Source organism: Rhinopithecus roxellana, chromosome 3 (genome assembly GCF_007565055.1).
Source record: "Rhinopithecus roxellana isolate Shanxi Qingling chromosome 3, ASM756505v1, whole genome shotgun sequence".
Classification (NCBI taxonomy): domain Eukaryota; kingdom Metazoa; phylum Chordata; class Mammalia; order Primates; family Cercopithecidae; genus Rhinopithecus; species Rhinopithecus roxellana.
Window position 1 is genome coordinate 146722953 of NC_044551.1, and position 16846 is coordinate 146739798.

At 38.4% G+C, this 16846-nt stretch overlaps 1 protein-coding gene across 1 annotated transcript in view; it reads left to right on the top strand.

Moving 5' to 3' along the window:
* Positions 1 to 8993, top strand: part of HOMER1 (homer scaffold protein 1) — a 137533-nt gene extending 128540 nt beyond the window's left edge. The window contains 1 exon segment of the mRNA XM_010364098.2: positions 5905 to 8993. Within this exon segment, the coding sequence (XP_010362400.1) occupies positions 5905 to 6093 (189 nt within the window). The 3' untranslated portion in view covers positions 6094 to 8993.
* Positions 8994 to 16846: the final 7853 nt, after the last annotated feature.

The following is a 16846-nucleotide window of genomic DNA, read 5'->3' on the forward strand; positions in this document are numbered from 1 at the left end:
TTTTTCTTTCAATACTATGAATATATCACCCCATTCTTTCCTGGCCTGTGAGGTTTCTGCTGAGAAATACCCTGTTGGTCTGAAGGGGGTCCTTTTTAGGTGACAAGATGCTTATCTCTTGCTATTTTTAGAATTTCGATTTTAGACAATTTGACTATAATGTGCTGTGGAGAAGACCTTCTTTCATTTTATCTGTTTGGGGATGTCAGAACTTCCTGTATCTGGATGTCTAAATATCTTGGTAGATTTGGGGCATTTTCATCTGATATTTCATTAACTAGGTTTTCTACCCTTTTGCTCTCTGTTTGCCTCCTGGAACCCTGATAATTTGCATATTTTATGGCCACTTTATGGTGTCCCATATGTCACAAAGGCTTTGCTTATTCTTTTTTATTACTTTTTCTTTATTTTTGTCTATATTATTTCAAAAGACTTGTCTATGAGTTCTGAAATTATTTTTTCTGTTTGATCTGGCCTATTGTTGAATCTTTTGAATGTATTTTTTATTTCATTAAATGAATTCTTCATTTCCAGAATTTCTGTTATAGTGTGTATCTCTTTAGTAAATGTCTCATTCATAGTCTGAATTATTTTTCAGATTTCTTTGTATTTTTTTTTTTTTTGGAGGTGGAGTTTTGCTTTGTGGCCCAGTCTGGAGCACAGTGGCACAATCGCGGCTTACTGCAACTTCCGCCTCCCAGGTTCATGTGACTCTCCTGCCTCAGTCTTCAGAGTAGCTGGGATTACAGGCACATACCATCATGGCCAGCTAAATTTTTGTATTTTTAGGAAAGACAGGGTTTCACCATGTTGACCAGGCTGGTCTCAAACTTCTGACCTCAAGCAATCTGCCTGCCGGAACCTCCCAAAGTTCTGGGATTACAGACGTGAGCCACTGCACCCGGCCTCTTTGTACATTTTTTAGAATTTTCTTGTATCTCACTAAGCTTCTTTAGAATCAATAATTTGAATTATTTTGGGGGGACTTAATGAATTTTGTTTTGATTGGGATGTGTTGCTGGAAAATTATTCTTTTCCTTGGAAGGTGTTTCTCATGTTTGATGTATTCTTACATTCATATCTACATAGCTGGTGTAACAGTCACTTCTGCCAGCTTTTAAAATTTGCTTTCATAGGGGAATATTCTTTCCTGTAGATGTGTCTATGGTATTGGATGTACAGGGCACTTTGGCTTTTATTCTGAGTGTGTTCAGTAGCATGGTCTCTGTATGATTTATTTGGCTATAAATAGCATCAATAGTACCTGTGATTTTCTTAGTGGCTTAGGGTGCAGTTATTAGTGGAGGCTGTGGTGAAATTTTGCTGGGGACTAGGACATCAAGTGGGCCAGTCTTTGGACCCTGATGGTGGCAGCAGTGGGCCAAGTGTGCCTGTCCTTAGGCTCCAGGGTGGTGTATGCTTGCACCAGTGTTAGCAGTTCCAGGCAAGCTGATTTTGGGGTCTCCTGGTATCTTGGAAGCCAGTAGTGGTAGCAGTGCAAGGATGGGTGAGTTCTCTGACCCCTGGGCAACTGGTGTAGTATGGGCGATAGCAGTTGTGGGACAGTCCTCTGTGTCTCGTGCAGTGCATGCTGGTGTTGGCAGTGGCTGCAAAGGGCTGGACAGGTCAGTCTCCAGGCCTGCAGGTGGCATGTGCAGGTAGGTGCCAGCTGTGGTGGTAGCAGCCGGGAAGGTAAGCCCAACCTCATTCCCCTGGGAGGAGTGTTCAGGTGCCAACATTGGTGGACTGGGCTGGGCAATCCCTTCACTCCCCCTACCCCCCAATTGTATGCTGTTACATGGAGGGGATCAAGGCCAGGCCAATTAGGCTAGTTTTCAGGCCTCCTGATGGTATGTGCAGGTGCCAGCCATGGTAGGTAGGGGCAGGGCAATCCCCAGGAATGTTCACATTGTTGCCCTGCTGCTCAGGAGGACAGTGCCACCTTCATTGTTAGCAGCCTTGGCTGATGCGTGGGAAGTGTGCACACCACTTGTCCCTTAGCTCTGACGGTGGTAGCCTGTGCCTTGATGGCACTCAGCCTCGGTGCAGTAGCCCGCAGTCACTTGCACCTAAGCACTGGGTATAACAGCCCATGTTTCTGTTGGGCCTTAGCCACAGCACTGCTGGGCTCTAGGCCACTGCAGTTTATTGGAGGTGGGCTCTAAAATGGTGCCTTGCTGCAGCTTAGGTCTCGGGTCGTGTGGCACCCAGCGCTAGCGCTCTCCCGAGAGCAGTGCTGTCACACAGTCTCCCAGCAGTGTTAGTTTCCAGTGCCTGGAGGGCCAAGAGACTTTCCCATGGTTAGGATTGCAGGATTCATGGTGGAAATACGGACCACCGAGGTTCTCTTACCCTTTATGCATATTGGGGAATCTCAGCTCCCCACCAATCCTGGCCAAGCTGACTTCCTTCTCCTTCCTTGCTTTAGGTATTTCTTGTCAGTTTTTCTGTTGAATTCCAGTGCCCTCTCTTGGATGATCCATTTGTAGTATGATTAGTCACTATTTCGGTTCTTCTTAGTAGAGAAGGCAAGTACAAATTGCTTCTAGTCAGCCATCTTGTATCCTCTCCCACCTTTTAAAAAACTCAGAAGGGAGTTGATGATTCTGGTCTACTGTGCTTTATCAGGGCTGAACTATGCCTCTCTCTAGTTGCCCCTGGTGTGTGCCTTACATCAGTAAAGGAAAAGAGGGAAATAACAGAGCCAAAATGATAGTGAGCAGAAGAATGAGTTTGGATGGAGAATGAAAGGCAAGGCTGGGCATGGTGGTTCACGTCTGTAGTCCCAGCACTTTGGGAGGCCAAGGCAGGAGGATCACTTGAGCCCAGGAGTTTGAGACCAGCCTAGGCAACATAGTGAGACCCCGTCTCTACAAAAAAATAACAAATAGAAGGGCAGGAAGGGAAAGGTTGGTTGGAAAATATGAGCAAAAGGTGCTGAAGTTATTACTGTCAGAATATATGTATATAAAATTCTCTCTCTCTGAGATAGATAGATAGATAGATAGATAGATAGATAGATAGATAGATAGATAAAAGGTAGACACCTGAAAAGTGCCACTCACTATGGCTTCTGTTACGTCTTGGCCCCTGTGCTCTAAGTTGTCTATTCTTGCTCTAGGAACATATTCTCTTTGCCTAAAAATAGACTAGCACCATCAAGCAGTGTATTAGGTCCCTTTTGTTATCTAACTTGTAAAATTCCTGTAAACAGAGAGATGCTTAGAGTAGGAGATTCATTCTGGAGAGAATAACACAATTTTATTAGCTGAGGGAATTTTGTGTTTTGCTTGCTTCCATTGAAAATGTTTGGCTGTTTCATTGATTGGCAAAGAAACAAGGGAGCCTTTCATTTTTAGGAGGGCTTTAGAGGACAAGCTGGGTGGTGCCTGGTGAAGTGGGTGTCTGCTAGTGAGTGACATTCGATCTATTTTTATAGTTGGAAACATTCTACCCTTAAGCTTATTGTTTAAGCAGGCAAGAGAGCATGCTGTGCAGTCATGAGTGGAATTTTTACATTTGATCTCAGGATCTGTTTCCTTCCTCATAGTTAAAACCTCCATGTGTTTGGCTTCTGAATTTATAAATATTTTATTAGTTTCAGATTCTCTTCTCAATTTATTTATCTTGACCTTGCAGATTATCCAAAGTCAAGAGATTAGAAACATACCTGGCTAACATCTAACAGTCAATAGTTTGAGATTCAATTCCTTAAATTCTTCCTTTAAAAATCATTATAGCTGCTTGATTCCTTTCTTGTATTTTCCCAGGCTCTTGCAACTCATCTGTAGCATCCTTGCTTGAGCCTTGTCAAACCACTGACAAAGATAACTCAGAGTTATTACTTTTTAAATGTATTCGAGCCAATTTCCATTTTTTTTTTTTTTTTTTTTTGGAGACAGAGCTCTGTCACCCCAGGCTGGAGTGCAGTGATGTAATTTCGGCTCACCACAACCTCCGCCTCCAGGTTCAGTAGTAGCTCCTGCCTCAGCCTCCCGAGTAGCTGAGATTACAGGCGTACGCCACCACGCCCGGCTAGTTTTTATATTTTTAGTAGAGACAAAGGGATTCGCCATGTTGGCCAAGTTGGTCTCGACCTCCTGACCTCAGGTGATTCGGCCTCCCAGAGTTCTGGGATTACAGGCGTGAGCCCTGCCCCGATTATTTTTCTTGAAAGTTTAATTTTTACATTGTGAGAAAATTTTAATTTTTAATTTTTTTTTCATTCTTTATCCAACTTGGGAGAAAAATAAATTTTGGGGAAAAAGTGTCCATAAGTTCAACACCAGAACTATTTTTTATTTCCTATTTCTACATTAATTCCTAGTATTTGTCCTCATGCATACAAATTTTTACCAGTTTCAGTGAGCTACTCTATATTCTGTTCTTTTTGTTTAACATTTACCAGATTGTCTTTCAGTGATCTATTTTTTTTAATTTCCACTGTCGTTTAGACTTGATTGAATTCCTTTAGAAATTAATATTTCAATGATGTATCAACATTTTGAAACATCTTATTTTCTGAGGCTATCATGTTGTGTAACTAACATCAAGATATTTTCACTGTCCCATATACTTTATATATCTTAATGTAATTTGTGTCAGTCACTTAGTTTCTCTCAAACGTAAAAGTGAGCTTTCCAGAAAGGATATATAACTTTCAATTCATTGCTTATCTGAATTGGTTATTTAAAGTGTGTTAGCTTTCTCCCGTTTTTCTCAATCTGATTTTTTAACCAAAATGAAATCATTAGCTTGATTTATGTCATTTTTTTTAGACTCGCTTTATTATATTTGTCACATTTAGAGACATTTTAAAGGCAATAATAGGCCGGGCGTGGTGGCTCATGCCTGTAATCTTAGAACTTTTGGAGGCCGAGGCAGGTGAATCACTGGAGGTCAAGAGTTCAAGACCGGCCTGGCTAACATGGTAAAACCCCATCTCTACTAAAAATACAAAAATTAGCCAGGCGTGGTGGCGCACGCCTGTAATCCCAGCTACTCTGGAGGCTGAGGCAGGAGAATGGCTTGAACCCAGGAGGCGGAGGTTGCAGTGAGCCAAGATTGCACCATTGCACTCCGTTCTGGGGGACAGAGTGAGACTGCGTCTCAAAAAACAGCAAAAACAACAAAAAAAAACAAAAGCAGTAATAACTTCTAAATAATTTTTAAGTGTGCCAGAGTTTATTCTGTCAAAAAAAATTGTTTAGTGTTTTTTGTTGTTGTTGTCATGAACATTTGATTTCCTTTTATCATTTTTTTTTTCCCTTGGCTTGCAATATATTGAAACTGTTAACTTATAATTCTCTATTATGTATGGTTATTATGTATCTTCACTACAGTTTCTAGCAGATGAGTGATACTCTGTACATACACATTTATTTGATATTGAGGCAAAGTAAAGAATAATTTGCATATTCAGAGGATCCTAAAATCACATTTTAGAGAGTTACTTTCTTGTCTAAATCTTTCTCTAGAGTAGCCAGTAAACAGAAAAAGTTAATTTCTCTCTTTCTCTGCCTGCTTTCACCTGTGTTTGCTAATAATTATGCGCTAGGGGAAATAGGAGGACAGCAATAAAAATAATATCTAAGTGATCCATAAATAGGTCTTCAAGCCTGTCTTGGTATTTGAAGTACCTAGAGTGTTGCCTGGGACAAAGTAATGAGTCAGTAGATTTTTGTTGAGTAGTTAGATTGAGTGATAACCAAGCCAGTCATTAAAACCGTATTGCTCTCTGGGATGGCCAAGTCTAAAATCTCCTTAAATTGTTCTAAATTAAGATTCTGAAGCTCATCCTGACTGTCAAACTGCATTGATTACCACAATATTGGTAATAGAGAGTTGTATTGTTTTCTAAGTGATGAATTGACATATATACGTGTTACACTTTTGTTTCTGAAGGAAGTAGAAATTCGGAACAAAGACCTGGAGGGACAACTGTCTGACTTAGAGCAACGTCTGGAGAAAAGTCAGAATGAACAAGAAGCTTTTCGCAATAACCTGAAGACACTCTTAGAAATTCTGGATGGAAAAATATTTGAACTAACAGAATTACGAGATAACTTGGCCAAGCTACTAGAATGCAGCTAAGGAAAGTGAAATTTCAGTGCCAATTAATTAAAAGATACACTGTCTCTCTTCATAGGACTGTTTAGGCTCTGCATCAAGATTGCACACACAAAAAAATTGAATATCACTCCTCCAGGAGGAGGATCTTTTGAAAATTGGAATTGTATATTTCACTGTAAATTTTAGAATCCAGCTTGTAGCTAGTTGGGGAAAAAAGAGATGAAAAACTTGAACTACAAATTACCTCCATGTATATTATTGGCCATAGTTAACTGAAAGTTATAAATAGACACTTAATGCAATCTTTTTTCCTGATATTAGCCAATGGGAGAATTAACAATGTCTGGGTCACATCCCCTTTTTGTGTTCAACACAGTGAAGATTATCTGCTTTTTAAATTAATTTATTTACGATATCTAGAGCTGTGTTTTGTGCAAAAACTTAGTGATGAAAGCCTGTCTTTTGTTGTAATCTGAATAATTTCTCAGGATATTTTTGCACTGCTGAGAAGCAGTGCCATTACCAATTAATTCTTGCCAGGAGTGAGAGAGAGCTGTATCTTTAATTGAAATATACTATAACTGGGTGTATAGAGTTCTTCCCTTTTTTGTGCTGGAAGATATTTCACTCTGGTGACTACTCTGGTACACTCTGATGTTCTCTAATCTTGTCTGTTGTATAGTTTACTTTTCCATATTGATTCCATGTATTTATGAGAAGATACTGTCTCCCATTTTATTACACATTTTAAAGCCAACTAACGAAGGCAGCTGAGTCCCTCAGAAATTTTTCTTTTTAAATTTCTAATAAATTTGACACACAGTACTGAAATACAGCAGCCCGTCATTGACGGTCTGGTCTAGCAATGTTAAGTATATTTACAGAATATGCAGTTACATTTATTTATATATTTTGCAAGAAATCTTTTCTGAATGATCAATGCATTTCAATTTACGAATAATAATGGTTATTGGGGAACTGTTTATTATAGATAATTTTAAGGTATATAGCTATTTTAAAGGGGATCCATTTACATCAAACAGCTGATCAGAGGACTATCTAAATTGTGATCGTGGCAGATAGAGATGGAGTTGTGTGCTCTATCTGGCTCTACACATCAATCACATCTTGATTCAAACCTCACAAGGCAATATTCTGAACTGTTAACTAGGTATTTCAAAACAGGAATTAAATTCAATAGGCTCTTCTCAGTGAACAGGTTTTAATGTTGTTTTGATGTAATTTTAAAAGACTTTTAGCAAACATGCATTTCTTTATATATTTCTTTTATGAAGCTATTTTAAAAGTAAGCCAAGTGCTGTCTAGTCTGCTTATAAAGTAGGAATTGCATCAGAGTACATATATTCTTGCTGTACAATGCCTGTGATGTTGAGGAGGGTTCTTTTTTAAAGTGTATGCTTGAGTATCTGACTCTCTGGAGTCTATAAATGCACTGACTTATTGTTTGTACCCCCAAATGATCGAATTGTTAAGTATAAAATTAAGCTAATTAACCAATTTGTAACCATTTTTTCACTCATAAACAGCTACTCAATACTAGACAATTTTGTTTTTTATGTATGTGTATGTACGTAAATACATACATATTAATTTACATTAGAGTGAAAAATAAATGGTTTGTTTCTGAAGTTAGTTTCTAAAGTGAGTTTTCAGGTGTCTCTGAAAAATTTATAACAAACAATCATCATGTATTATATGTGCTGTAACATCATGTATGTTATCTCCATCTCTTTTAGGATATTTTCCTCTCCTATTTATTATAGGGAGAATAATTTAGATACACATGCTCAGAGCTGAGATATTTCTCTGATAAATCAGGTAACAAAATGTATTTGATTGATGAATTTTGAAGTAAATGTGATTTTATCCATCAGTTTCTGAGTAACAAAGAGCACCAAGTTTTAATTTAAATAGGGGATTTAACACTGGGGATCAGGGAGTTTAGTTATGAAGAGTTAAAAAAATTAAAAACCAGTGTAAGCTGTTGATATGGCAAGTGAATTATTTTAATTATGTAATAAAATATTTTTAAATTTTGACATAGTGATCATTTAATGAAAAAACTCACCAAAATGGCTCCATTTGAATTGTATTGATAATGTGGGACATATGTGTAATTCAATATATACATATACCCATATGTATATACAGAAAATTATTTTTAATACTTTCCTACTGATAAGAAATTTAAAATTGGAAATTTTGTGAGTGTTTTTCTTGTCCAATAGAGCCTAATTGTTTCCTTTTTTAATGATTTAACAATCTCTTGAGGGCTGCACCTTTAAATTCCCAGATTGTCAATAGACATGTACAGTATATGGGATAAGGTGGACACAAGTGCACATATATATAAAATCTTCTTAAGACTTTTAACTATTCATTTACAGTAGGAGAGTATGTAGAAATCATCATCCACAAGTCATAATTAGGTTGTGTGCCTACTGTAGCTTTTTCCATTTCTGTATTATATAAACATTTGCATATTAAAATTTGATTTTTCCCAGAGACAAGTATTATATACTGTATCTATATTTAAATCAAACTGTGGTAATATATTTCTCAGAAAATAATGTTGGGGACTATAGCCTGAACATGTGGACTTGAAGCGACATGGAGGAGGAGGTTGATCCCGTTGTGTATAAGTTAATATGTGATAACTATCGAATCTTGTACAAAAACAAAAATTGAAAAAAAAGAAAAGCAAAAATACAGTTTTTATTTTGAAATACATTTGTTCTCTGGAGAATGTACTTTATCTTTTTTTCCTCCAGTCTTTTACAGATATTTAAAAGCATTTAAATGATGACAGCATTTACTTAAATCTTTCAGGTGCTACTGGATTTTGCATTAGTGTGTTATGTTGTGAAATCCTAACTTTGACATAAAAGGTTTTATAAGTATTCCCCTGCCTGGAAAATTAGTTTTTGTTCTCCTCTCTCTCTCTCTCTCTCTCTCTTTCTCTTTTCCACTTTCTTTCTGCAGACTAAAACATGCTCGCGAAGTTGCATCTCTCCTTGTCTCTATAGAAGATCTCCAGTACCATCATAGATTTGATGTTCTGCTGTCATTGAACTGTTGGGAAGCAGTTAGAGGAAAAACTCACTTTTTTTTTTCAGGTGGAAATAAAAGGAACACTCAAAATTAAGCCACCACCACCACTACCTTTAAAAACTAGTTTCTTTGCCCTGTTAAAATTAAATGTATTCTTTAACATGTGGGCTACAGTCTCCCATGTTTTTATTTAACTCTGAAGTATATACACTTCAGTCACTTATCTCCTTGTGGTCTTGATTTTGTCAGTACTGGAATGGGAGGCAGGTTGGCAGAAAGTTTGTTTGATGGCAGTGGATTATTATTGTCGTTTTAATCATTGCATTTATTTGATATCAAATGATTTTGACATCCTGAAATTCTGTGCTTGAAGTCATGAAATGGTTTTCATTGAATTTTTGCTTCCTAAATGTATAGCATGAAGTAAATTAATTTATACTTATCTTATTATAAATTAATTTATCTTAAAGAAACCTTTTGGGTACATATTAATTAATCTTAATACATATTAATTTATCTTAAAGAAACCTTTTGGGTAAGAAGTAGTTGAGACTGACACTTTTAGAAAATTTCTCAAATTTCTAAATTTAGAAATTACTAGAAAAGGAAAGGATGTGTAATTCACCTTACTCCAAATTGCGAAAGTGTATTTTTCCTAATCATGTTAAATTTTACGTTAAAATGTTTATGATAGTTTTTCTTCATGAGAAACTGATATATAGATGTCACACAAATACAAGCAAAGTTACTGAATTAAAGTAGTGGGTACTTAGCATTTTTTGTTTATATATTACCTAGTACAACAGCTAAAAATCATATCCCAGAAAACTAAAAAACTCAATCAGCATTGCACTGCCTAGTGGTTTCTGCTTAGTACACTAAATAGAAGAAGAAAAAAAAATTAAGTGATTTTTACCAAAAACATGAACTAAGGAGAAATTGCATCTGGACTAGAATAGACAGAAGGCCACAAACTCCTAGTCGACTTCTTGTCAAATCTCTGATCTCTGTAAGGACCTCTTCTTTAGGTTAAAGGACACACTGCTCCTTGGCCTTTTGGCTAAGATCAAGTGTAGGTTAAAGGACACATTCCAGAAAACACCAATATTATATGTGGGTGGAAAGAGGATATTTGTTGTGAAAGCAGATGCAGAAAAAAGAACAGGAACATGCTGCCTTCAGTTTTTATCTAAGACATATTAGGATGGCCAGAGACAAAGACCAACTATCTCCTACCTTGCTGCTGCTTGTAACCAGACTGAGATGGCACTAATGAGTTTCAGAGACTTTCAGAAAACCCTGTCACGTGTCTTGTCAGGATTTGTAACCCCATATAAGACACATGACATTCAGAACTCACCATTTTGTGGGGTTCTGACCTACCCTTTTTTTTTTTTTTTTGAGATGGAGTCTCACTCACTCTGTTGCCCAGGTTGGAGTGCAGTGGTGCGATCTCAGCTCACTGCAACCTCTGTCTCCCAGGTTCAAGCAATTTTGCCTCAGCCTTCTGAGTAGCTGGGACTACAGGCGCCTGCCACCACGCCTGGCCAATTTTTGCATTTTTATTAGAGTCGGGGTTTTGCCATGTTGCCTAGGCCACTTTCAAACTCCTGACCTCAAGTGATCCACCCGCCTCGGCCTCCCAAAGTGCTGGGATTACAGGCCATGCCCGGCCCTGACCTACTGTTGTCAGTTGTTTTCATATCATATATACCCAGGGATAGAAATATTGCTCTGTTTTCTTCTAACAATATGAAGTGAAGATAATGGGTACCTAATAATTGCAAATATAAGGCCATTTCTGTAGCACAGAAAAATGTCTTTTGTGTTTTTTTATCAACATTCATGGTTTTTCTCGTTATCTGTGTATTATAACTACCTTACTATATACACAGATATATTGTCAGTCACTCTATATGTCTTGTGGATATGACTTGATTATTCTACCTTAATGTATAAAGAATGACTATCTCAGGAAGCATGACTAGAAAGTAAATGTGGTTGAAGTGAATGTTTTCCCTATGACTTCAGTTTGAAATGGAACATCAAGAAGTATGTATTAAACATCTGCTATGTGATAGGCACTGTATTAATGACATTTTATTTCTATGGACAGTGGCTTTTCCAGGGGTATTCCTGTGGGAGGGGAGGGAAATAAGGAAGGGGAGAGGCTCAGATGATTCTACCTGCTGTTCCCATGGTTGTTGGTCTAAGAGTTGTAGAACAACGTGGTAGCTCACTAGCAAATCAGTCTTGGGGTTATCCAGCACACTGGTGAAAAGGTGGAGGTCTTGCTTATATTTGTGGTACAGTTTTTTTGGCTTTTATGCCTTGCCTCTCTAGAGTATCTCTGTTAGGGCACTTGTTAACTAAATATTTCATATCTGCTCTTCTGAACATCTTCAGCCTTCCTTGGTGTTTACAGTACTTCTTATGAAGTTATAAATTATACTTTCTTTGCAGGTGTCATTTATGCAATATGTTTTGGATTCAATTTTTTTTACAACTTAGAAACTTCCAATAATCCAGTGAAAGTAAGTAATACTTTATATGCATAATTTTAATCTATAAAATTTAAGTAGCAAACTATTCGGCCTTGGGAAAGCAGCTCATCTCTTAAGTTTTTAATGAAATGAGTTGTAAACCTGTAAAACTCATCCCCCAACACTATATAGTAGTTCAACAGGAATGGGTTTTGCTGTCAGTACTGGGTGACTTTGTGGTCAGTTCTGGTTCTGCCAGAACTTAATGTCTTTCTTTCTTTTTGAGGCGGAGTCTTGCTCTATCCCCCAGGCTGGAGTGCAGTGGTGCCATCTTGGCTCACTGCAAGTTCCACCTCCTGGGTTCACACCATTCTCCTGCCTCAGCCTCCCAAGTAGCTGGGACTACAGGTGCCTGCCACCATGCCTGGCTAATTTTTTGTATTTTTAGTAGAGACAGGGTTTCATCCTGTTAGCCAGGATGGTCTCGATCTCCTGACCTCGTGATCCGCCTGCCTCAGCCTCCCAAAGTGCTGAGGTGTGAGCCACCGTGCCCGGCCCAGAACTTAATGTCTTTCTAGTTTGATCAAACTATTAGATCAGTTGCAGAAGTAACTCATGGCTCTAGGATCTTCAGACAGATGGTAACAAAGATCAGGGTGAAAACACTTCGTGGTTTTTGTTGTTGTTGTTGTTGTTGTTGTTGAGACTTAAGAGTTTTGCCCTTGTCGCCCAGGCTGGAGTGCAGTGGCACGATGTCAGCTCGCTGCAACCTCTGTCACCCAAGTTCAAGCGATTCTTGTGCCTCAGCCTCCTGAGTAGCTGGGATTACAGGTGCACGCTACCACACCTGGCTAATTTTTGTGTTTTTAGTAGAGATGGGGGTTTTACCATGTTAGCCAGGCTGGTCTTGAACTCTTGACCTCAGGTGATCCACCCACCTCAGCTTCCCAAAGTGCTGGGATTACAGGGGTGAGTGAGCCACTGTGCCCAGCCTCAAGTGTTGAATTGTTAACCTTTCTTATTGTAATAAAATGTGCGTAACAAAATTTGCCGTTTTCACAATTTTTTAAGTGTATGATTCAGTGACATTAAGCACATTCACAACATTGTGTAACCATCACCGTGTATCCCTTTCCAGAACTTTTCATCATTCCAAACAGAAACTCTGTACCCACTTAATAATAGCTCCCTATTTCTTCTACCCTCTCTACCCTCTCCACCCTCCCCACCTGCCCCTGCAGCCTGTGACAACCTCTGTTCTACTTTATCCCTCTATAAGTTGGCCTATTCTAGGTACCTCATGTAAGTGGACTCGTATAATATTTGTTTTCTTTGTGTCTGGCTTGTTTCATTTAGCATAATACTTTCAAGATCCATCCATGTTGTGGCATGTATCAGAATTTCATTACTTTTCAAGGCTGAATAATTTCCTGTTGTGTGGATATATGATTATTAATTCATCCGTTGATGGATACTTTGGTCGATTCCACTGTTTGGTTCTTGTGATTGTTGCTGTTATGAACATTTGTGTACAATTTATCTGAGTTCTTGCTTTCTAGCATTGTTGTGGCTATATACGTAGGAGAGGAATTGCTGGATTATGTGAGAATTCTATGTTTAACTTTTTGAGGAACTGCAAAAGGATTGGGTTTGAATTAGGTAAACCTAAAAGAGTTGTAGAACAAGGTGATAGCTCACTAGGAAATCAGTCTTGTGGTTAGTGTCTGGTTAATAGAATGGTTAATAGACCTGCGTGTAATTAATTGGCCCCTGAGTCATGCCTTTTATCATTTCTTTCCTAAAACATTTATTAAGCACCTACTTTGCCGCAGGCCCCATTTTGGAATACAAGCTATAGAGAAGCTCGCAGTTCATTGCAGAACACAGTTACTTTGCAGTGCACAAGTTATATGACAAAGGAGAACACTAGGACAGGGCAGTCCAGAGGGAAGAGAGCTTGGGAAGTCTTTCCCAGAGGAGGTGACATCTGCCTGAGGCTTGGTGGAGGAGCAGGAGCTGGCTAGTTGAAGAAGAGGTAAAAGAGAATTGCAGAGAGTGTGCTGTGCAAAGGCTTAGAAGAGTGACGAAAATATTGGGACATATGGAAAGTTAGAATGGATCAGTGCAGCTGAAGCATAGGATGTTAGGGAAGGACATGGCAAAAGATGCAGATGCTCTAGCCAAAGGCGAGAGCAGGAAGAACTTTGTAAGTCATTTTAAATATTTCCATTTCATGCTGAAGGTAATGGAGAAATATTGAGGATTTTTTTTTTTTTTTTGCAAAGAAATGATGTAATCAGAAATATATTTTATATAGCTATTATGTATCTACAAAAATTAAAAATTATAAAAAATAGGCCGGACACAGTGGCTCACGCCCGTAATTGCAGCACTTTGGGAGGCTGAGGTGGGCGATCACTTGAGGTCAGGAGTTCGAGACTAGCCTGGCCAACATAGTGAAACCCCCATCTCTACTGAAAAATACAAAAATTAGCAGGGCGTGGTGGTGGGCCCCTGTAATCTCAGCTACTCTGGAGACTGAAGCAGGAGGATCGCTTGAACCCGGGAGGCAGAGGTTGCAGTGAGCCAAGATCATGCCACCTCACTCCAGCCTGGGCGGTAGAGTGAGACTCCATCTAAAAAAAAAAAAAAAAATTATAAAAAATAATATGTTTTATAAGTCAGGCAGCTATGTAAATCACAATCCCTGTTGAGAGGCTGTGTTATGGCAGTAGCGGTGGGAATGGATCCAGAGAGTCTATAGGCAGTAGAACCAGTAGGACTTCTTGACTAATTTAGGTGGCAAGGAAAAGAGGAATGTAGGATGCTTCTAGATTTCGTGGACAACCAGATGAATAATCTCATTTCCCCAGAGAGCGAATTCAGGAGGGCAGAAACTCAGTTTTGTGAGTTCTGTTTTGCATTTTACATGCCTATCGAATATCCAAGTGGAACTGTGGGTCTAGATGGAGCTTGAGAGATAACTATGAGCTGGAGATAAATATTTGGGAGTTGTCACTTTATGTAGTGGTAATTGAGGGCATAAGAGAATGCAGGGTGAAAATGTCACCTTGGGCCAGATGCAGGACAAGAGCTTGTGAAAGGAATGGCCAAGAGGGATGGGCGGACAACCAGAAGAGTGGGAGCTCACGGGAGCTTGAGTGGAGTTTCAGAAAGCCAGATTTCACACAGAAACATCAACAAATCAACTTTGTGTCTCGAGGTGATGGTATTTAAACTGTGTTCTGTTGAGATCCTTCATTAATATTTGGTTTTGAAATATATTTTAACATGAGTTAAAAACTAACAAACTCAAATATGGTGTTTCTAACATTTTAAAATGTTGAAATCCAGCAAACATCAGTGCCAGGTTAACTGTTTTTTTTGTGCAGATGCCAGAATAAGGCCATCTCTGGTAAATTGAAGAGCTTCCTGGTATTTCAAGGTGAGCTGTTAAAAGAACTGGTACCATTTCTCAGTGTGAATCACGGCTTTCTCAATGCTTTGTCACTGAAACAAAATACAGAAATAGGGTCTACATAAGATAACTTCTGTCTTCTGTAAACCTAGTCTCAAATGTTTGTTTATGAAAATGATTTATGGCCGAGACGGGCGGATCACGAGGTCAGGAGATCAAGACCATCCTGGCTAACACGGTGAAACCCCGTCTCTACTAAAAATACAAAAAACTAGCCGGGCGACCTGGCGGGCGCCTGCAGTCCCAGCTACTCGGGAGGCTGAGGCAGGAGAATGGCGTGAACCCGGGAGGCGGAGCTTGCAGTGAGCCGAGATCCGGCCACTGCACTCCAGCCTGGGCAACAGAGCGAGACTCCGTCTCAAAAAAAAAAAAAAAGAAAAAAAGAAAATGATTTCTATTGAATGACTTACTGCTTAAGTGTGACATCCCATTCCTTCTGTTAATATATGGGGCTTTGATGTTGTCATTTTTAAGGGATGGGGAGGTGTATGTAGCCAAGAAGAAGTTAACCAACACCACTTTCTTTCTGTGGCTTATTTGCCTCTCTTCAAGTTTTAGAGGCTTGTGTGTATTGTGTTTCTTTTTACATGTATTGTTTTGATACTGAATACATCACAAGGACCACGTAACTTTGTGTTTGCATTGCTATAGAAAGTTTAGAGAGTTAGTATTTCTGTTATCTTAAATGGTCCTGACGCTTTTTTTCATATTGACTCATAAACATAACTGCATACAAATTATCTCTGATAGAAATGCTCTCAAATTATACTCTGTATTTGGTTTTAGACGACTGTATGGTATTTGATTTTTATTTCCAGTTTAAATTACAATTAAAATGAGTTTGAATTTCTTGAGTAGACATGACTTACACTACTTGGTCAACAAATTGAGCATGTTCGACGGTCCAGGAAGAAAAAAGGAATGATCAGTACTCAACATTGGCTCCAAATAACCCAGAAAATTTGCAGATCACTTGCAAATTTTCTAATAAAGTCTAACTTTTAAACAACTTTTGTTTATATTTTTCTACTTAGTGATTAATAGTGGTCTCCTGTAGCAGAGCCTTTATTTTATATTACAATCTGTGCATTAAAATCTCAGCGTTATACATAATAGTATAAAGCATAGAACTACATAGTCTATGGTGCATGGCCAACTACTCCGTCTCACAACAGTTTTCATGCACTTTCATGACCTCAGTGTTAAATTGTTATCCCCATTTTATAGATGGGGAGTCTGAGGTTCAGCAAGATAAAGTGATCGGCCAAATAAGAGGCAGAACCAGGAATAAAACAAGTCCTCTGCCTCCTCTGTGCCTTTCTCCATCATGCCTGAACTGACCTGTGGGTATTTTTTAAGAAGGCAGGTACAAGAGTTTATCAGTTTTCAATATTTATCAATCTATCACTTAACGAGAAGGATCGAATGGTTTTCCATTTCACAATAGTATTATGTCTTCGAATTTCACCCTACCTTTTTTTTTAGGAGAAACAAGTTTGATTTTAATTATGTAAGTGGTTCATGTATACTTTTTTTTGTAATTGTTTTTAATAATACAGGTAAAGCAAAAGTCATCCTTGACCTCTCAGTTCTATCCCTAAAAACTGTTACTATAAGCTCTTTAATGTCTGTCCTTTCAGCATTTTACATGCATTTTTATACAATATGTATGTACTTATAGAAACATGTAGTTTTGGAGGGCAAAGAGTCATAAATTTTATCATATGATATGTTTTATTCT